Source organism: Falco peregrinus, chromosome 1 (genome assembly GCF_023634155.1).
Source record: "Falco peregrinus isolate bFalPer1 chromosome 1, bFalPer1.pri, whole genome shotgun sequence".
Taxonomy (NCBI): Eukaryota; Metazoa; Chordata; class Aves; order Falconiformes; family Falconidae; genus Falco; species Falco peregrinus.
Window position 1 is genome coordinate 110,098,597 of NC_073721.1, and position 21,841 is coordinate 110,120,437.

General features: G+C 38.7%; 1 protein-coding gene across 11 annotated transcripts in view; it reads left to right on the top strand.

Moving 5' to 3' along the window:
• TRPM1 (transient receptor potential cation channel subfamily M member 1) overlaps nucleotides 1-21,841 on the top strand; it is a 109,295-nt gene that overhangs the window by 46,171 nt on the left and 41,283 nt on the right. For 10 of the 11 annotated variants that reach the window (XM_027782135.2, XM_027782137.2, XM_027782128.2 and 7 more), the window contains 5 exons: nucleotides 15,030-15,109; nucleotides 15,913-16,108; nucleotides 17,276-17,489; nucleotides 19,252-19,376; nucleotides 20,075-20,246. In XM_027782135.2, coding sequence (XP_027637936.2) covers nucleotides 15,030-15,109; nucleotides 15,913-16,108; nucleotides 17,276-17,489; nucleotides 19,252-19,376; nucleotides 20,075-20,246 — 787 coding nt within the window. Of the gene's footprint in view, nucleotides 1-15,029; nucleotides 15,110-15,912; nucleotides 16,109-17,275; nucleotides 17,490-17,559; nucleotides 17,671-19,251; nucleotides 19,377-20,074; nucleotides 20,247-21,841 lie in introns of those variants that run through there. The other variant, XM_055807612.1, reaches the window with a different exon arrangement.

The window sequence follows — 21,841 nt, forward strand, 5'->3', positions numbered from 1 at the left end:
TACTTTGACCTGAAGTTTGGCTCAGTTATGAAAATGGGCTTGGCTTGTAAGGAGCATGCAGTTCCTCTCAAATGTCAGAACTCAGGTCCCAAGGGGATTTTGGCACCGGTTTTTGTGGTTCCCCCACCACCCCCTTCTTCAACTTTTTCTTAATTATGTCACAATGTAATTATTGTTCAATCCTTTATGACTTTTGCATTTATAGTTTACCGAGTCGTTTCAAATTTGGATTTGGTCTAATAATGACAGTGAGGAAGATTACAACAGATTCCCCAGGCATTTTGCATGTAGTGTAGCTCAGTTCCTACTCATTTGATATACAATATCCTATGATATTATGTATAGTTTTGCAGAAAAAAATCTAAACCACTGCATCTTCTTACACTGCATTTTGGCATTCTGAAGTTCAGCTCCCACATTTGTTGTCCATAAATTTATTTTTGATACATGAATGCACTAGTCTCTAATAATATAGCTTCTTAGATCTTATGGAGTGCTACAAAAACAGTGCAGAAGAAGAAAACAAGGGGGGGAAAATATCCTTCATACTAGGTGAGTTACTTTGTTTTATTAGGGGAGTAGTTTCAAGACCAGTAAGTATCTGAAATTGTATTGGTTTCATTGGTACAGACACATTTGCAAGAGACCAGCAAATGCATCAGATCAGAGAGGAGTGTAATGTATTTTATCTTTTTGTTAAGAAAATGTTATTGGCTGCATTCAGTAAGTGAGCTATCAAACATACCAGCTGAAACTTATCACTTGGAAAAAGTTATGTTTACTGAGTTTTCAATTATTCATACATAAATATAAATGATTACCCGGTTTAGATTTACAGCAGTTTTAATAAAACCATAACATCTGGTTACTTTTCGACGATAAATAAGTTGTCTGTGATCAGTGAAGCAAGTATATTTTCATTTTGGCAGTGGGAATAATAAGGGCATATGTTGACAGAGAAGGATGTAAATAGTTTTTTTGGCACGGACTAATGCCTCTATATTGTATGTGAAGATACTGTTCAAATCAATAAAACCAAATGCATCCGTTCTTCGTTCCTGCTTACTCCCTGCAAGCCTGTGGGTACCGAGTACCATCAGAAACCAAGGGGATTTTATTCTGAGACAGTCACAGTGAGGGCAGCAGAGAGATGCATATCTTTATCCCTTTCCTTCACAGTGAATTTATATCAAGCCATGTCACAAAACAAACTCCAAGTGCTGTGAGCCTTCCCATAGTATGAGTGCAGACATCCATGAAAACTATCTTTTGTGTAGTGGCATTTTCTCTGAGAATGTAATTTTTTTCACTCATGTGTGTTATTCCTTTGAACTTTGAATGAGCACTTTGGCTGAACTTGACAGAATTATATATTTGGAATTAATTGCCAGTGATTTCTTCCTCTTACCATGCAGAATTTTGTCATAGGCATTTCAGACAGCAAGCACAGCAGACAGTAGGCTGGGTGCCCTTCACAACAAAGTGCACGTTTATCAGGATGTTAGCCAACTTGGTTAAGGTTTATTTTACACACACTGTGTGTATGTCCCTTTGCTTTTACACAGCTGTTCCCACCCCCGCAACATGCTGGTTAATTCCTATTATATCGTATAATTATTATTATATTGTTATTATATTTATCTATGTAAAGAATGATACCTTGTGTTACTTCAACTACTATTCAGAACATTCCCATCAGAGTGTAGGCTTTGGCTTTGCTTAAAACATCCAGTTTGGTATTTGTGGGTTTCAGAATTTTCAAAACTTGTTCTTTATTTGCAATTGCAAGTGAGGGAAATGTTCTTGTTGCTTGTAGGGGGGGCTTTGACCTCAGTCGCCTTAAACTGCACACTTTTATAGCTACAGTTTTTTTCGTTTTGGGTAGATGCACATGGCTTGGTTATCTTTCATCAGTCTCATTACTTAAACTGATGTGCCAGGGCACTTACAGTGTTGTAGAAGGGCTGTGCTGGCAGGCTTGTATGCCTATCAAATTTCTGTTAAGGGAAGAGTTAGCAAAACTTGCATTTGATTTTAAAAAATACATCCTTTCTCAGGTGTGTATTTCTGTCATTGAAGTCTGAGCTAACAAATGGAAGAACAAAAGGCACAGGTGTGATGTTTCCAATATTGATTCCTAAAGTGTGTCCTGTCTTCGCAGTGCAGGTACTGTCGATGCAACCTGCATTCTGGCATAATGACTGGCCAAGCAGAACTCATGAGCAAAAAAGAATTAATTCCTTTTTAACTTAGGTTGCTATAGAGAACCTAGCCAGATAAACATACCACTGCATGTCCAAGTTGCATTTTTCAGAAGGAAGTTAAGTGTCCAAATCACTTTTTTGTATAGATTTTCTGGCTTACATATCTTTGACAATGTTTCTTGCAGTTTGTCCAGTAGGTCAACATTTTCTAGTTCACAGAGCACACCTGTTCCAGATAGAAGATGCATCCATAAAGGCCACTGTGTCTAAAATCTGGTTTTCACTGGAAAAAAAAAACATATATTGACTTTCTTATATGTCCCCCATTTCTGTGCTCAGCATTCTAGAATGGTGGGTAGTGGCTTTGAGGCACTGCCTTTACTTGAAAAGGGTATCAGACAGCTTCTGCAAGAACTGGAACTTAAGCTTGATGTGATTCAGAGGTCAGAACTAGCAGTATGGTTTTGAAAGCACAGATAAACAAATTTGTGCAACTGTGGAGTACACCTGTGATACACCCTTTTTCAGTGTCTGTTGAATACATTGATAGTCTCTCATTAAATTTAGTGAACTTTGGATGAAAGCTTCAAATGAAAAAATCCCCAGACAAAGAAATGCTCTGTATTTCCTTCATTAATAGAGTGCTCTGACCTCACAATGGACTTAGTTGGTTACTTTCTTTGACTTTGCACTCTCTTACTAGTGTCTTGCTTTCTTCAGAATTTACCATTTCCTCCAAGAGAAATGAAGCCCAGAATTTGTTTGGCATTGTAGTTTTCCAGGGTCATGTCTAATTCTTCCATACCCCATCGCTGTTTCTCATGAAGTCAGCAGGAACTTTGTCTCATTAGGAAGAGCAGGGTCTGGTTCTAAAACAAAGCTGGTTTAGCTGCATGCTTTGGCATTTAGGGCAGGACAGAAGTTGAAATGATGTCTGTAAAATATTTCTTTCCCCATCACAAATGGGTATGTGTGCAGTACACTGGAGATCGGATACAGGAACAGTGGAACAAGATTAGAGTCTAGCAGACTACTTGTCTGCAGAGTGCAATGCAGCAGAAGCGGGGAGTTAGACTGCCTTTAGCTCTGAATAGTGTGATCCTTAGATGTCATCCTTATCTGTTGCCTTATGAGGCACCCAGCAATGCAAGACAAGGTAAGTATTTGAAAGTTAGAGCTGAAAAAAGAACTACATGCAACGCACTGTGTCCTTTGCTGTTGATAGTTTTAAAGTATGACAAGATGCAAAAGAAGCTCTTCAGAGCAAAGGAATTAATTAAATTGACAAAAACAACAGGGTATGAAAATGCATGTGATATGTAAAATTACAAAATGAATGGCTTATTTATGACTTCAGCTGGTTTAGTACAACATTTTGCCCAACTTCAGACTGTTCAAAAAAGGATTAAATATAATTAATGCTGTATGACCTGCTTTTTTCTTCTTCTCAAAGAATGTAGAGCTGTACATCTAATGAGGACCCCTGAAAAGACTGTTATGTCCAATTGTCTCAATTATGCAAATAACGTTGATATTTTAGCAGAAGGGAGGGGATACTTCAAATTAAAAGTTTCAGCTCCTGCTTTAGCCTTTCTGCAGTGCTGGCATTTTTACAGCAAGTACATCCACTGTTTGAAGAGAGGAAAGGAGGTTTAACAAATTGGAGATTTGGGCACTATCAAAGTAGATTTGTTGTGCCTTGTTCCACCATGAGATGAAAATACCCTCTGGGCAGGGAGATGGGTCATGAGACTTCTAAAGGATTACCTTCAAAGGGAGTCATGAGATTGGTTTGAACAAAGAAGCTGCTCACATGCTTATCATATGAGATTCTCTTCTTAAAGTGGTGGAAACCCATCTCCTTGGGAATTCTCATGAACTTCAGAGAGACTGGAAGTCCTAACAGTAGGATGAATGAGAAGTCTGAACAGTAAACAGAAAGATGGGACAGAAGCTCAGAGTTAAATGCAATTTATTTATTCTAGATGTAATTCGTCTTTCCAAATTCTGAAGCGCTTCCAGTGACAAACAGGTAGGACATGATTTTAAATTTTTTTTTTGTTTCATTCCTGATAATCTTTGGTACTTTTTTTAGCATTGATATGCATAATTGAAATTTTTGCTGGAGAGCTGTATGGTGGCCTACAATTAATTGGAAAAAGAAAATTCAGCTGAAATTACAGTACTCTGATTAGACTACTTCCTAGATTTCCAATTTATTTTGGAAGACATGAAACCTCAAGTACTAATTGCAAGAAGACAAAATGAGTTTTCAAGTCCAAAAAAGGTGTCTCAAAACATTTCAAAATTATAAAGTTTCTTTGGTATGAGTGTAATAAGATGTAGAAATGCTGGCAAAGAGAGATCAGGTGAAAACATATCTTCACGTATTTTAGTATTTTGAATGCTATCGTTGAGCTACCTCTGCAGCAAATGGGGATGGAGTTCTGGGTGATTTTTTTCTTTTGTTTTGTAAGTTAAGACTTCGCTTTGTTGGGGTTGTTTTCAGTTTTCAAAATTAGCCAGTAATACTTTCTGGAGTTCACTTTTGGCAACAAACCATCTGATAAGTAAGCCTCTTTCTGTGTGTGCTTGTTTCCAATTGAGTTTATCAAGGTCCAGTGGTGGGTTAAGTGTATGGAAGTCTTAGGACAGAAAAGGACATAATTTATAGCAATTTTCCTTACCCCAGTGAGGGTTGCCAGTAAAGGGGGGTTCCAAGCAAAAGACTTATAACAAACATCAGCAGCTTCATCACATTGATATCAACAATGCTGCTGTTGTCATTTGAAGTAACACATTTCTGCCAAAAAAGCATATTGGCCTCTGAAATGAGAAGCCTCTATGAAAACTCCCTCACCAAGATCCAAACTGTGTGTGGTCCCTGAATATTCACATACCAATCTTTCAAATGTGAGAGAAGCCAAGGAGGCTCAGTGTTGGCCCTTTTTACCCTGTAACTCTTCAAATCACAGCTCCACAGAATGATGCTCTCACCCGCTCTTCTGTCATTCCTGCTGCTTCTGAGGAAGGACATCTCAGGGTAACAGTAGCTCCAAGAGGGCATAGCCTTGTGTTCTTCTATTGAGGCAGAGGCAGCCGTGAACACAGCTTCTGGCCAGTTTGAGTCTTCTTTAAGACCCCTAATTTCGGTTTTAAATGATTTTTTTTTCCATTTTTGATAACGGGTTAAGTCCAGTGAACTGAAACCTTTATCATGATTTTTCCCCACCATCAATCCAATTCAAATGGTAGTCTGCAGCTAACATTTTAAAGCCAGATACATTAACAAGTTACACATATTATCTGACAACTGTAACTGATGCTGTGTAACAGTACAGGCAGAGTATTTCCTGTGTTGTGTTCCATGGATTGTATTACGACCTGTTGAAGCTAGATGTGTTCTTTCTCTTTAGAGAAGAACAATGTCTTGCACACCATGAAAAAAAAGAGTCCAGAAACATCACTGGAGATACTGTTTCCTGGTTCTGTGCTGGTTTTAGGCCAGAACCTAAAGGGTTTAGGTAGCATAAGGACTGAAAAGAAGATACACCAAATTTTCCGAAAACTGTTGTTATCTATAAAGTGGTTTGAAATCTCATATCGCACCTGCCCTTTGTAATTATTTCAGTCCTGAAGTACTGAAGTTTTCAGAAAGTTCCCAATATATGTTGGCAACTCTCAGGTATATGTAACACAGTATTTTAAATACACATATTTAGTGTCTCCAGGAAATAATTTAACCCTTGAGTTGCAATGCTTTAATAATTATTTCTAAAAGATTATAAGGACTAATTTTGTGCAAACCCTGCAGCCCAAGAGTTAAATTAGCTGGAAATTCTTTCTTGTTTGAAAATGACAGAAAGCAGCAGGGTATAAAATTCAGCTGATTGTGGCATATTCTGTTAAAGGTTAGGTATTAGCTAAGGCCTGGAAAAGAATTGCTTTACTGAGTGTAAAATGAGCCGCAGAAAGTTGCAGATTTTCAACAGCTCAAACTACTTAACAGAATTCTGCCTGGAGAATCTTGCTTTCAGGAAAACTGTATGTACTGCAAACTAATGTGAATTTCTTAAGGGACAAATTGGCTAACTGTTGTATTACATATATATTCCAGTATATATATAAAAAGAGTGTGTATCTACAGGAAGCAGGAGAGAAAAGTAAATAGTTATGTTATCTTTTCACAAAATATATATTTGTTCAGCATCTCCAGATTTTAGAGACTTTTGAGATATGCAGATATCGTATTATATTGTGAATATAGAAATTTTATTTTGTAGTGATTTTAAAGTGTGTTTTATTAACATGCCTAGCAGTATGCCTTAAATAGTGGCTCTCACATATTGAAAACGTCAGTATAATAAATTCTCCAACCCTACCTTTTCAGTGGGCTCTGCACTTCAAATAGTACTAATTAGAACTGTACCTTTAGAGCAAACTCTCATAGATAACTAGTATCTCATGCAACATGTAGTCACTCTCTTAAAATGATTTTCATTCATGGTTTGCCCTATTTCTTAAAGAATAAATATTGCAAGGTCTCAAAACATACTACTACATCATGTATGGAAAATCAGCATGTTTACTGGCTTACTGGAGGTTTTATAGAAGTTACCTCAGAACTAGTAATTTGTAACCCTTACATCAAAGAAGTGCTTATATTTTTAACCTCTTTTCCAAACAGCATATTTTTGATCATTTCTACTCTTAATAGGTATTATTCTTAGTAACATGGACTTCAATGGCCCAAATCTCTCTCAGATAGGGGCAATATTCTAGTCCAATTCAATGTTTTTTGCATCTGTATCGCTAAGGGCAGGTTAGTCTTTGTTTGCATGCATCATTAACATCTGTAGTCACAGTGTGCTAAACCACAGATAACCAGGAGAATTAAACATGTGGGTAGTTTTAGTTAGAACTATTCATGGGCTTAGTTTTGTTGTGAGGGAAGTACCTTGTTATGTTGGTTATGATTTCGTAAGTATTGATGAATTTCACAAAGGAAGATCTGCTGTTGATGTTGTTGAATTACGTGGGTTTTCATGATAACAGCATTTTTCCATTTCAGGTCAGAAGCCTGTATGGAAAGCTCATAGTTTTAAGCAGTTTAAGAGCAATATCCCACTTGGATATAATCTGGAAGAGTTCTGACTTCTTTTAAAACCGTATCTAGTGAAGAGTCTTTATGTTAGACAGGTCAGGTTAATTGTTACAGTACAAAAATCCTTCTTGAGCCATGTCACAGCTAGATACCAGGGTCACCTTGCATCTTCAAATAAGAATTATTAACAAATTATCTTATAGAAGAAGCTAGTAATTACCAGGCTACTTTGGCTCTACTATCTTAGAGGCTGTTTGCTGTCTCTCCCTGCTCATCCACTTGCTGTATTGGGCCTCTTGAGCACGGTTACTTGTAGGCAAGGATGACTCTGCTCCGTGTAGATAAAGTTATTCAACACTTCCCATCCCAACATCTTGGTTTGTGTTTTGTTGTAACTCCGTCACTCTTTAAGATCTTGGAGTAAAACTGGCTATGTGGAGTGTCTGCAGGCAGAAGGTTTGTTTTGGGAAAGAAATTCAAAGCAGGTCTAGAAAGGAGGCTAAGTACAGAGTTATATTTGTGTTCCTCATCTCCCTAACATCAAGAACAGAAGGGCTAAAGGCAGGAGGAGGATTTGGCAACTTAATAACAGACCTGGACTAGGTAACAAATGGAGATTATACATTATTGTTAACATTTCTTAGAAAATAGCTTCCCTGAAATTTGGTACAGTAAGGGATGGGGCTAAGCTGTTGCAGGAATGGCTTTTGCTGCCTTAAAGAGTGGTATGTGGGATGTGTAAACCTGGTTAGTTTCTTTCTACATTCCATGCAAGAAAAAATCTCTCCCTTGCAAAACTAGACAAGGTATGTTCTCCACAGGCAAGCACTAAGCCAAGCTGTCCTGCGGTGTGCTCCAAATGGTTCTTTAGTTGCTCTATTTCAGTTGCATTAGCTGTATAGTTAATTTAATGCTGAACTGTACCCAAGCAGCTGTGCCTGCCTCTCAGTAGGGTGTCTGAGCTCATCCAACATGCTTTACTCCATGGCTCTGTGCTGGAACTGGGTTTATCCAGCCACATCGGAGCAAGCCAGGTCTGCTCTGGTGTTGAGGCTGTTTTTCACATCTCTGAGCTGCTGGGGAAGAGCTGCATACCTCTGAGATGCAGCGGAATTGTGTTAATTTTGAAAAGAGAGCTTGATACTTCCTTTTGTAGACTGTCTCCCTAAGTTAATGAATGTGAAGAGAAAATTACTTCTGTTTCAGCGGCTGTTTGCTGTGTGCCTTACCAGCAGGCCAGGAACACAAAGCATAAGGAAGGCATGAAAGCTCCTTAGAGCCCTCTGTGCAGCGTAGTACTACTTACTGGTTTCCACATCATCAGTGGGTATGATATCTGGCCTCAAGTTGAAATAACGTTGCTTACTGACACTGCCATGCTGCCTGCTGGGTGTTAGTCTGAACTACAGAGCAAGTGGTTCCGTGGCAAGGTTGCTAGAAGAGTATGGGTTTGAACTGAACCATATGAAAAACTGAGTCGGATGAGAATAAGAGTTGTCTTAAGAAAATCGTCTGTTATTTGAAAGAATTTTACAGCTCTCCTAAATTACTTCTTGATGCTGTACTTAGTAGCAAACAATATAAGCGATCCTCTTTCTAGTGGATATTGTATGGTACTTCATACTCTAATTGTTGCTAAAACTATAATAAATTGTAGAAATAACTAATTTTTATATGTCATGCAAACTAGGATTTTGGAAGTTCAGTTTAGATTCACAGGCTGTCAGTGTTCTGTAGTTGGGGACATTGTGGCTCTGGCCCCTTGTAGCATAACACAAATTTAAAATAGCATTATGGTTTTCTGCCCTGTGTTTCTTAGCAATGAACAATTCTGAGTAAAATCTTGCCAGTTCTTGAGTATCTACAAAATTGAGTATTAACATTCATCACATAGTTTGGAGTATTTTTCTCCAAGCAAGAACACTGTTATTGGGAGGACAGTTGTTCTAGGTAGAACTAATCACCTGAAAGGTTGATTAGTTGGGCACTTGGGAAAACTGTTCCTTCAAAGTGAAGAAGAATGATGGATAGTATAATTGGGATGTTGCATTTAAAGGCAGTGCAAGATAGAAATCCTCCTAGCCTCAGTTTTTAAGTTCCAGATAACAGGGATTCTGCTGATGTAATGATTTATTTTCTTTCTTTCTCCTAATTTCTTACTGGCAGATTTCTTACCTGTTTTCTCTCGAGTAACAGCAGCTGAATGTGGTGACTTACATAGCATTTACAAAAGTCTGTGGGCTTGTTTACATGGTGAATGGACTTGTGCACACACCATGCACATGCTTGTGGTATGAACTTTGTCCCACCTCCAAATTACTTCTTTCTCTCACCATCTCACCAAAGCAAACATCTCTCTGCTCAAATCCGGCATAAATATCCCAGTTTAATTGTGTAGAGCATTCTAATTAAATAATTGGGCAACACGATTTAGATTTTACTTCCCTGGTGATACTACCTTTTGCAGCATATTGGAAGCTAAAGGAGGATTACCAAGAAATGTTGGTAAAATGGTGTGAACAGTTTGGTAAAATGGTGTGAATTAGATTAGATTAGATTAGAGCTGAACGTTTCCATAAGTTACAATAATCAATCCACATCTTAACAAGATGTGGTAATTTGTATTCTTCCACAGATGTGAGCTCTGCTGGCCAGTCAACTCCATTTTTGTATTATTCTGTGCTTGATTTAGCCTGAACAGCTTTGTCAAACCCTGTATTATGCATGACATGCATTCATTTGTTCCCCCGCTTCCTCTGTCATTGCATCTGTGTGCCAGGCCCTGGCTGCGGTGTCCGAGGGCTGGGCAGGGCTCCATGCCCCCCACACGCCTGCTCCATGCCTGCTGTCTGCCGACCAGCTGTGCCTGCGACAGGCAAAGCCTCACGGGTGTGCAGCAGCTGGGGAGCATGTGCTCTTCAGCAGGGCTCCAGGTGCCAAAGAGCTCTCCTGCAGTGGATGCTCTCTAGCTGCAAAATAAGACCAAAGCCACATCCCATCCTGTGACCAAGTCAAGCATGCCAAGCCATCCAGCGAAGACGTATGTTCCTGTTTCATGGGGCATCTCTCTTTGGGGATCGTGGCAGTTGAGAGGACTGACTACATTGGCTTTGGGTCTGGTTGAGTTTGGGCTTTGGATGTGCTCCAAACGACACTACAACTCTCATCCCTGCCCACGTTTCAGCCCCCAAATTCTTTTACTTATGTTAGTGGCAGTTTTATCATTATGATTATTCACAGACACTAAATACTGCTGCTATCCCACAGAGGTATATCACAACTGAAATTCACAGCTTCTGGTGGCACAACGGCATGTAAGTGTTTGTAGTGTGATGTTTCCAGTGGCTTTGCTTTCCTGTGTTTGTTCCCACCCTGGATTTTCACCAGAGGTGTGTTGGTCTGGAGCCCACCTGCTGCTCTTGCACAAAGCTGCAGTGAAACAGAGCTGCGGGCTTTGCTTCGGTACAGCCTGAAATTCAGGCCCAGTACTTGTTCATTGAAACGTTCATTGTATAGGAAGTGAAATACATACAATTTAGTGTTAATTTAGCATCAAACTAGAATAGTCTGTGTGTGGTGGTGAGAGAAAATTTTCTCTTCAGTTGCTGCATGTCTGCAGCCCTAGATAGACGTTTCTGAGCACAGTGTGGTTTATTTGTGATAGTCAAAGAACAACTGATCTTTGTAGAACTAGTTCTTGTGTTTATTGATGACTGTATTAGAAGGTTGACTATTTCTCTAGGGTCTTGATTTTGTTAACTCCTGGTTTACAAACCAACATCACTGATTCCATTCCTTTCTGCAGGTAGATACCTTCTTCTAATGCTAAAGAGAACTAGCAAATGCATAAAGTGAAATTATCAATCCAGTATTAATTAATGCTGTTTCTCAGCAACATACTGATTTCTAGGCTGAAGACCAAGTATTAGCAGTGGTTTTATTTTGTTTTGGTTTATCGTCATTAAGGAGACCTGTTGTCAGTTTTCATAAAGGAGAACAGATATGCCACTGAACACCTGAAATGTGTTTTTTTCAAAATTAGGTTCTCATTAGTACGTTCAAGATTTGCAGTAATAAGCAGGTTTGAACTTCACGACTCAACAAGTTGGGATCTTGCGTTTTTTGGTGTTTCTTAGAGATGAGTGGAAAATGTGTAGTGTTCTTTAGTTCTGTAATGTTGCTGGCAGAAACTCTTTGTCTGTTAGCTTAATATTCCCACTAAATGTTGGTCTGAAAACTGTAGGCGATCTGTCATAGTCCTTTAACATTTAACTCATCCATTCCAAGGCTGTTAAAAACAGCGCGCTCCCCCCCATCCCAAACTCACAAGAGACAGTATGCGTACTTACATTTTCCCTCAAGAAACCAAATAAAGTTCAACCCAGAGAGAGAAATGTACTGAATCTGTATCAAATAAGCAGGGAAAGTGCCCATTTTCTGACAGTGAATGTTTCTGCTCAAGTGTTTGCACTGGATTGTAATGAAGCTTTGATTAAGCAGATTAAATAGACAAAAGCAGTGAAACTTCAAAGGGTGACCAAATGTGCTGAGGTTTTATTTCCCCAATCTCTAGTGTGCTTTTGCCTTCCTCTCATTAGCACAGAAAAAATAAGCCAGCAGAGCATATGTGTTGTCCAGCTGTAGTGCCTACAGTGACTGATTTCTAACAGGGTTTTTAGGTGTATAGAAGGTTTTTTTCAACTTAGAAATAGGTAACCAGCCTCCTGTGAGAGGGTTTTTAAGAATGACTGCACAACTGAGAGCTCGGCTGTATTGTAGAGCTCATTTTAGATACCAAATGCAAAAGCTTCCAAACACAAATATTAAGTCTGTGATGTAATCCAATGGCTAATTAACTGTTCTCACACGAAGCACACAAAACAGCAGAAATTCTGTTCCTTGGTCACCTATGGGGAATAAAGTAAAGCAGTACTCAGTGACATGGTGTAAAAATCCAAGTTGTTTTGGTATTTCTAGCTTGAATTTTCCAGTATTCTCTACAAAATGGTTAAACGTGCAGCATCAGTTACCATTTATATTTTGAAGAGTATTTCCTGCACTGCGGGATTGATTTGGGCATTTGTGTCACTCAGTCAAGAAGTTATCAGAGACCACACAGAAGCCTGAAATTTTATTTGGGGAAAAAAGTCAATATGTTTAAAATATATAAAATAGTAATAAACCCTAAATTAATTAACATAATTTAGATTGTAAATATATAATTTAGAAAGTAGATAAATTACTTAACTTCTGTAACAGGTTCCTGTTAAGCTAATTTTACAACATTAAAGTTCATAAATTAGTATGGTGTGTAAGCACAAATAACAACACTGGACATAGTTGTAAAACAGCAGTGAATTTGGACACTGTGGTTTGGGATTAATTAGAAAAACAGCTAGGAAAATGAGTGTAATTCCAATCAAATAAACTTTTTGGCACTCTGAATATTTTGAATAGCCTGAATACCTGTAAATTAGTAAAATCGGGTTCTGAACAGGTAAACAGCATTTGTTTGATGTAACCTCTCACCTCCATGTACCACAGAGCCTCTTGGATCTCCCTGCCTTGTTTTCTTCTGTACTTTTCTAGAACTGTACTTCAATAACTACACTCTGATGCTATAAAACTAAAGCATTTTCTGAGCTCCGTTTCCAGTAATACTATTGCTAAAATTTGTCCTGTAAAAGCCTTGCCAGAAAACATATAAAAAGAAACCTGTAAATGTTTTGGGGAACAAAGGCTTTTTAGGTTCATTTGAAGAAGAAATGTAAGGAGCCAAGACAGGAAAGCTGACCAAGTTACATGGCCTTTAGGTATTAAATTGAATACTATCTTCCTTCCAATTTTGCTACATAATCAAGCTCTAAAGCCTGAAACATGCCTTGTCATTCAGGCAGCAAGAAACACTGTAAGCTACGTGAAGTTTTGTCTGAGTTCTTAACCCTTCCTCACCCTCTGGTGCTGAGAGCTCCCAAACAACTCGTTTTAAATTGAAAGGAGCTGGTTCTGCCCCGGTAGATCAGTAAGTACGTTGGAGCGAAGAGCTGAAGTGCAGGATCTCCCAGGCCACTGACCGGCAAGGCATTCCGGCTCAGAGGCACCTGAAATAGGCAACCGAGGCAAGCGTTTACATACCGGGGCAGGTTATGGACAGCTTTTTCATGAAGTAGGAGCTTGCAATTACTTGCAACTATTTGCAATGAAGGAACTTCAAGTAGGCTCCTATTATTTCAGACATAATGGAGGAAAGGAAGAAGCAAGACAGGAACTAACAAGTCAACAAACAAAGGAACTTCAGAGACAGCTCTTGCCTCACGCACACAAAGAAGATGAGCTGCCACTGCCTCCACGCACCGCGCTGTAGGTCTGCGGCACTTACGGGCTAGTTCGGTCTGGAAGCTATTCCCGGCAGGCTGGCAGAGCATTCACCCAACAGAGATCTGTCTGCAGCTGACTTTCTTAACTCAGGGTATCAGCAAGGTTTTTAGTTCTTTCTCTAGCAAAGCTCCCCCCCCCCTTTTTTTTTTGAAGGCACCCTGAACGGTCTTGTGTCATTTTTAGCTTTTGTCTCTGCGAAACTTTCATTTCGCTTCCACAAAGGAAACTAAAGCAAAGCATATGACATTTGCTTTCTACTTGAAAAGTGAGTTAAGACACAGTTCCTTAATTCAAACACAGGAGAAGCAGCTTTTATCAGCAAGACAAAGTTATCGGTGTCATCGAATCGTGAGTGTTCTTTAATGTTTTTCATTCCTTAAAAATTAAAAGGCTGCTTTTGAGTTAATTTAAAGAAGTTAACTAAATATTGGTTTGTTACTGCAAGCACAATGATGCTTTGCCTTGGTGATGTTTGTAGGGACAGAAGGCCTCCAAGTAAGAAGCCATGGGAAATGATGGCTGCAGCTGTTTCTGCACCCCCTCCCTTCAGCGTGCCCAAACTGCAGGCTGCATCCCCGCAGCACTCCCTGCCTGCATTGTGCAGATCTCAGATTTTCTTCTAGCTTGCCTAAACATCCTTGTTTTGAGAATGGCTGTAAGCCTGGTCTAGTTTCTGGTTTGCAGACACAGTATAATAGGCCAACACAGTTTTATTTTGTTGTTTTCTGCTCCTGTTTCACAGATAAGCAATACCAGAAGAGTTTGTACTTTTTCTGTCAACAGTTTTTTTCAGTTTAAGGAATGCCTCCTCCCGAGACACATCTTGTTAAGAGTAAGATGCCTTAGGAATGACTGTAACTTGATGTCCAACAGGAAGAAATTATTTTGTTGATTGTTAATCAAGCACAGAAAGTTTTTGGGAAGCAATTTCTACACACAAAGAGCAATACTGAAATATTATTTGGAGTAAATACTATTGATCTATTTATGTCACCATTTATGCTATTTTTCTGTACTGCTTTGAGTCCATTTGCTGTTCACTAAAACAGGAAGAAGCAACTGCATTTTTCGGTAGACCTTCAGATAAACAGTAAAATTTCAAGACCGGCATCTTTGTGCATAAAGGTTTTTACACACATTGGAGGTTTGAATTTCATCAAAGTCATGGAAAATTCACATCACCTGCTTCCTTCATGAGTAGATGTATCTTGTATTTAAAAGTGATTTAATGATTTCAGTGTTTGTTTTTAAAAACAGTAGCTGAAAATAGAAGGCAAATGTTACTATATCTGCCACACAGAAATTTTTCAGTACATTTCCTCTTATTTTTTCTCCCTTCTAAGGGTCAAAAGGCTTGGATAGAGAAGACCTTTTCTAAAAGAGAATGCATCTATGTAATTGCCAACAACAAAGACGTTAGCAGGTAACATTTGAAATTTTTGTTTTGGCCAACAGAAAAGGTTAATACTGAAGAAGCTGGACTTGATTTGGATTTAGACGTGTGAACTGAGACCCAGTTTACTCATGCCCTTAAAGGGAGATGACAGGAACAAAAGTGCAGGACATGCTTGCACTCAAATCTGTACAGAGCCACGGGACATGTCATACAGAGATGATAAGGCTGGACAGCAGAAGGGGGAATGAGTTTCGATTTCTTAGCTTTGCAAACCAGATCATAAACTCAGACTGAATTGTGAAAGCAAGGATGCAATAATGTGCACTGTGAAGCAAGTGGTACCATTCTTCACAGCTGGTGTGACACTACTACTAACACCACTATCCAGGGGGACTGGAATTGTTAGTCCAAATATTTATGTTATTGCTACTGCATGGGCTAGCTAAATTGTGGTCCAGCTTGCTTGGGTAACGTAACAGTTTGTCACATGCTAGCTGTCACCTCAGAGCAAGAAACAGATGGCCACTGCTCCTGTTCTGCTTTCTTCCTGCTTTCCTGTCCTTTAGCTTAGAATAGCTTTCCAGTGCAACAGAAGTGAATTTTTTTATCTCTGCTTGTTAAGAAACATCTGTGGGCTGGTAATTCTGGCATATGTGTGTGCAAGTACAACAGATATGACCTAGAAGAGATGTTTCTATGATTTGTGTAGAGAAAGGCATGGTCAGCTGACAATCTAATTTCTGATTTATCTTTTTTTTTTTCTTTTTTTTTTCTCCCCATCCGATATTGAAGATACTATAATTAAAGTCACTTCAAATTTTAACTTACAGGTGCTGCTGTGGCCAGCTCATTAACCAACATATTCCACCTCCTCCAAGTATAACAGCTAATAAAAATGGAGAAGAAACAAAGCAAGTGGAAGCTCAGCCAGAGAAATGGTCTGTCAGTAAGCACACCCAAACATACCCAACTGATGCCTACGGAAACCTTGAATTCCAGGGAGGAGGACATTCAAATAAGGCCATGGTAAGGAGCGTAGGCTGCTCTGAGGTATTTATCTGATCCGTTAGATATGTCAGGGTTCCAGCTCACTCAGTGCATAATCCATTGAATCGAAGGAGGTCTCTATGCTGTCTCAGAAAGGTGTGGACAAGATACGGGGTGGGGGAAATAATTCCTACTTAGGAAGCACCTTATAATGTTTTGATAAAACAGTTTCATTGAAGTTACTGTCAGTAAATATCAGGGAAAGAAGCAGCTGCATGTATTAATGCCCATGATTCTATCTGTATTAGATTTGTGGGCCAAATAACACAGCTTGATACAGATTTTTTTTTCTAAGGTTTGAAGTCTAATAAAAATATAAATTAATATTAATTTCTTGAAAGACAGAGGCCTGGCAGAGCTGGAAAATGGACTGCTGAGTTTTCTTAGCAGTAACAGCAAGGCAAGCTTCTGCAAAAGAATGTATTTCTGTTTTGCCTCTTCTGAACAAATCCAAACCTACATTTGTTTCTTTGCCCATTTGCTTTCTTATCTCTCTGCTGAGACTGCCGCTTGAGACAACCGCACTGCAAAAACTTTTCCAAAATATACGGGTGATCTTGGTGGTTTTGTTAATGATTATTTGTTTTTAAAGCAGAAATAAACATGAGTTTATTTCATAGCTTTCTTTGATGGAGTGGTAGTTTGAAAAGAGATCACGATGGAATTAAACCGAGAAGAATGCAAAGTATTGCTTCAGAGGCAGAAATACATACATCAACAGTGAACGGCATAAAATGTAACATAAGCCGCCTGTTTCTTAGGAAGGTTGTTGCTTCTCTTTGGCAGTCAAACCAGAGGATTTAGGAGCAATACAAAACACCTTCCAGTCATTTTAAATAGGTGGCTTCCAATGATGCAGATTTGTAGTAAGAGTTTAGGATCACTTGATTGCAGTCAGTTTTGCAGGTGAAGAGGAAAGCAGTCCTTTTAAAATTCATGAGGCCAGTGGTAAATTCTCAATAGCAAAGTGAAAGGTTTCAACCTGTTTTTTCTAATCATAAACAGCAGAGAAATTTAATGATGTGTAGTTTAAAAATTTTAAAATTCTTTCTTCAGATGGAAGGCTTAATATAACCATTCTTTGCTCAATCAATAGAAAATTTTCAGAGCAAATGGAATGCTAATATTACACATTGCTCTTCGCAGTATATCCGTGTCTCATATGACACTAAACCAGATTCTCTGCTGCATCTCATGGTGAAAGACTGGCAACTGGAACTGCCCAAACTCTTAATCTCTGTCCATGGAGGCCTCCAGAACTTTGAAATGCAACCTAAATTAAAGCAAGTATTTGGAAAAGGCCTGATAAAGGCTGCCGTGACTACAGGAGCTTGGATTTTCACCGGAGGTGTTAGTACAGGTAAGCAATTACCAGCACTTTTAGTTTACTTAAGAATTCAATGTTGTTCATTCACTAATCTTTCCCACAGGCAGAAGATTTAAGTCTACATGAACGAGTCATTAGCCACTAGACCAAAAAGGGAGCATTGTAATCATTTGTGTTAATCTCCTACCCATCCCAGACCATAAGATTTTCCGGGGTTAGTATCAATTTGCATTACTCAGTGTTTCCCCTGAAAACAAAATTAATCTGTGGTTTCAGTAGCAAGGAATCTACCACTAGTTATAATACATTTTTTTTCAGTGGTTGGTTACCCTTGTAGTTAATAAATCTCCCACTCCAAATTTGTCTAGCCTAACCTTCTTACTGTTTTTTTTGCACAAAGATCTTTCTGTTACTAAAAATATATTTTGTGAGCATATTTCATACACAGCACTTTTGTCAAACTGCACAGGCTGAGTTCCATAAAACTCTTGCACTAAGCATGTTTTCCAGTCCGTCAGCCATTATCACACCTCTGCTTTTAACTCTCTAGTTTTTTAACAGCCTGCTTGAATTTTGGGTGCTGCAATTTTTGAGACAGTGTTTGATGAAGCTTTTAATCCCTGAAGTTAAATACTCTTTCTGCTTCCATTTGGCATTTCCCTGTTCATACAGCCAAGGACTGAGTTAGCTTTAGGCTGTGTGATCTCTCTGAAAGGTGGTGATCAATTGATAATCCACCTTAAATGCCACATCCCTGACTCATTGTCTCCGTGGTGTCACCCACCACCACCTATGTACACCCTCTGTCTTATAATTACGTAAGGTATTTATACTTAAATGAATGACTCTAAAATTAGCAATCTTGAAACACAAACCTGAGGTCAGTTGTAAATGTCTCTACTCAGACATTGCAATCTCCTATTTGTATTTTCCTTTGGTTTCCTGGCCACCTGGAACAGTTCTGTTTCCTTCCTTTTTGACCATATCTAAAACATGGTATGTATGGCAGCTCCACGTAACTCCACCAGGAGGTTTTTGGCACTATTCCTGAATTCTGTCAAAAAAAAGTGTCTGATACAATGTCCAAAACTTGAATGACATGTTGAAAAATAGCTGTCTGATGAATCCCTATAAATTGTTACATTTTGAGACCAGCTGATTTCTGATTAATTTCATTTATGTTGATATAAATTCTGAGAGACCTTCAAAAAACATTCAGATTCAAACTTTCATTGTAATATTTCTATAACAGTATCTTTATTTAGCTGAAATAAATCTTTATATCAAGTTATCTCCCAGAAAACTATGTAAGTTAAGAATTAATTCCTTTGACTTGTTTTACAACAAAAATCTAATGTCTTTAAGGGAAGGTGATAATTGCTCTTCAGAATAATTTTAAAGAGAAAAAATATTTCTTTCCTAACTACAGGGTTGGAGGGCTTTTCTTGCTCAGACCCCTGTGATAGCATTCCATATGTGTTTAGCATTGTGTACAATCAATAATATAATTCCAGACAATGGCACAGTTTACACTGTGGCAATTTAAGTAACTGGGTCTTGCAAAGACTTCATTGAATTCAGAAGAAGGATGTGAAAAAGCAGTAGGATTCACATGCAACTATTACAAAATAAAAGCATGGGGTTGTCTTCATTTCATGTTCTATGATAGAGGTAGCAGTTCAGTAGTGAAAGCAATCCAGAAAAGCAGGTAACTCCATGAAAGGCAAGAAGAAAATTCTGGTTTTAGTCATCTCTTAAAAGTGCCAAATATGAATTAAATCAGTTGTACCTATAGGTGTCATTCGTCATGTGGGAGATGCCTTGAAAGATCATTCTTCCAAATCCAGAGGACGAATATGTGCCGTAGGAATTGCACCATGGGGCATTGTAGAAAACAAGGAAGATCTGATAGGAAAAGATGTAAGTCTTTAAAGAAACTCCTGTGTAATTAGCAATGTCAGCTGTGTAACAAAAGACACTGTTCATCTTTTTGGAGTATTAATATTTTAACTGTTTCTAAAGCATGCCTAAGAGCTGAAAATGAGCAATTTCTTGAAGAAAAGCTGTTGTTTAATGTATTGTCAGGTTGTCATACGTGACCTCAAAGTAAATGTGGCGCTAGCAAGGTTTCTATTGCTGTCAGTAGTTGAGATCTCTCTGGTGACAGTTTTGGGTCCTAACTTCAGTGTGGCACACTGAGACTTCTGTAAATCATGTAAGGGCCTTCATGTGCACAACAAGACTGTCATTTATTGTAGATGGGCACTCTGCAGTGGCATATTAATTACTAGGAACTCCAATGAGAATGTAGTTTCAAATGCAGTAAGAAGATTATGGAACACAGTGTGTGATCAAGGAGAGTACATTAACGAGCTTAGGGGACAAAGCAGGAGAGTGCACAGATGTGACTGTCATCCTCCAAAGAAAACACCGCTGTGGAGAGTTAAAATTTCAAATGTAAAATTATGTTCCGTTTCTAATTCTTCGATATTTTTGGTTATAAGTGTCTGGTTGATTGGTTTTCTCATAAGGCATGTGCTTCTGTTGGGCGGTGTTGGGGGATTTTCATATTTAGTTCTTAGTTCTAATCTGGGTGCATCTGTCCTTTTGACACACAGGTAACACGGGTTTACCAAACAATGTCAAACCCGCTCAGTAAGCTCTCTGTGCTCAACAGTTCCCATACCCACTTCATTCTGGCAGACAACGGTACGCTAGGTAAATATGGAGCTGAAGTAAAGTTACGACGTCAGCTGGAAAAACACATTTCCCTCCAGAAAATTAACACACGTAAGTACAGCGGGGCAAACAGTACACATAATAAGGGGAGAGGAGAAAACCTGAATTACATCAAGGTATTGAAATTAAATGCTTCTTTCTAGCAGGAATTTGATCGGGACTGTGTGGCTAAGAGCATACGCTGTCTGATAAGTGGTGAATGATCTAACAGCACGGAAAACCCAGAAAAGTGAGGATTGCATAAAGGGAGGAAGAAAAGTGGAGAAATAATAGCGAGGAGAAGCTTCAAAGCAGTAAGAATTTAAGGAAAGGGAAACGTAAAGAATTTCTGCACGTCTAGCTAGAATTCATAAGCATCAGTAGATACACAGAATGGGGTGATTTTTTACAGTTCCTGTTTACAGGAATCCTGTGCAGTTCATTGGTTTCTGATTCCAAATGTTTGTACTAACATTTTATTTTCTCTTTTATATGAATTTGTTTCATTTGAAATGTCACCCTCAAAATTCTTTGATCTTCCAGATAAACTCAGCTTGGTTTTGATTTTTAATTAAGCCATTTCAAGATAATTTTACATCAGTGCTTTCATATTTAGAGGTTTGTGCAGTTACAACCTTTTGAAAACAGCTTTCTAGAATTCTTTTTGTCATTACTTTGAAAAAAATATTTTAAAAGACGTTTTTTCATTAACAGTTTTGTAGGAAAACAATGGGGTTTTAAAGCATAAAGAAATTTAAAGAATTAATAGCTATGGTTTTCCAGCAACTAAAGAAAAAAAAAACACAAAAAACCAAAAATGCAACAACAACCTAATTAAAAATGGTCCAAAAAAAAGTTAATAGTCTTTGAATCCACACTTCAATTAAGAGCTACTGGAGAATAGACATCAGTGCTACCTGTTGTCTTTCTGACTTCTTACAGATCCATTGTAACCTGTGTAGGCCCATATAAATAAGAAAAACCCAAACATTCAGCATGACAATTGCATTGAACTCTACAAACAATAGGGTTTAAGTCCTGTTATGGGTAAAGCGGAAAAATGACAGAGTGTGCCAGGTGAAGCTGAAAGGCCGCAAGGTATCTAAGCATCCTAGGAAGTCTTCCAAGTACTGCTGTTTGCCTACAGTAGGCTGAAGACACAGAGCTCACCAAAATGATGCCCCTTGCCTTTGAGTGTGGAGACAGCGTTGTGCACTGTTGCCCGCAGACACTGGAAATAACTGACGTTACCGATGGGTTAGTCATCTTTGTCTTCTGCAGAAGTGCTGGGAGAGCTGTAACACTGTAAAAGGGTGTGCTGGCTTGGAAGATCAGGAAGTTAGGGCCCAGAGGCAAGGTGTTCTGTATCATTTTGTTTAATACTACTGGGGCTGGGGATACTGGTTCTGATTTCAGTTGTGTTTGGTGATTTTTGTCATGAGGAGGACAAAGTTGGGAATACACATAGGAATGAAGAGTTCTGTGAAGGGCTGCAGTACACCTACTGGTAACAACATACAGGGAGTTGTTTTGTTTCTTTTTAAACTTCAAGCGCAGGCACCTCTTCTGGAAATCTCAGCAGGAATCACTAAGGATTTCACGGACACACAGGCTGGCCCATGCTCTGTGACTCCTTATCAGAGCTGGGGTATACTGACAGGAGGATG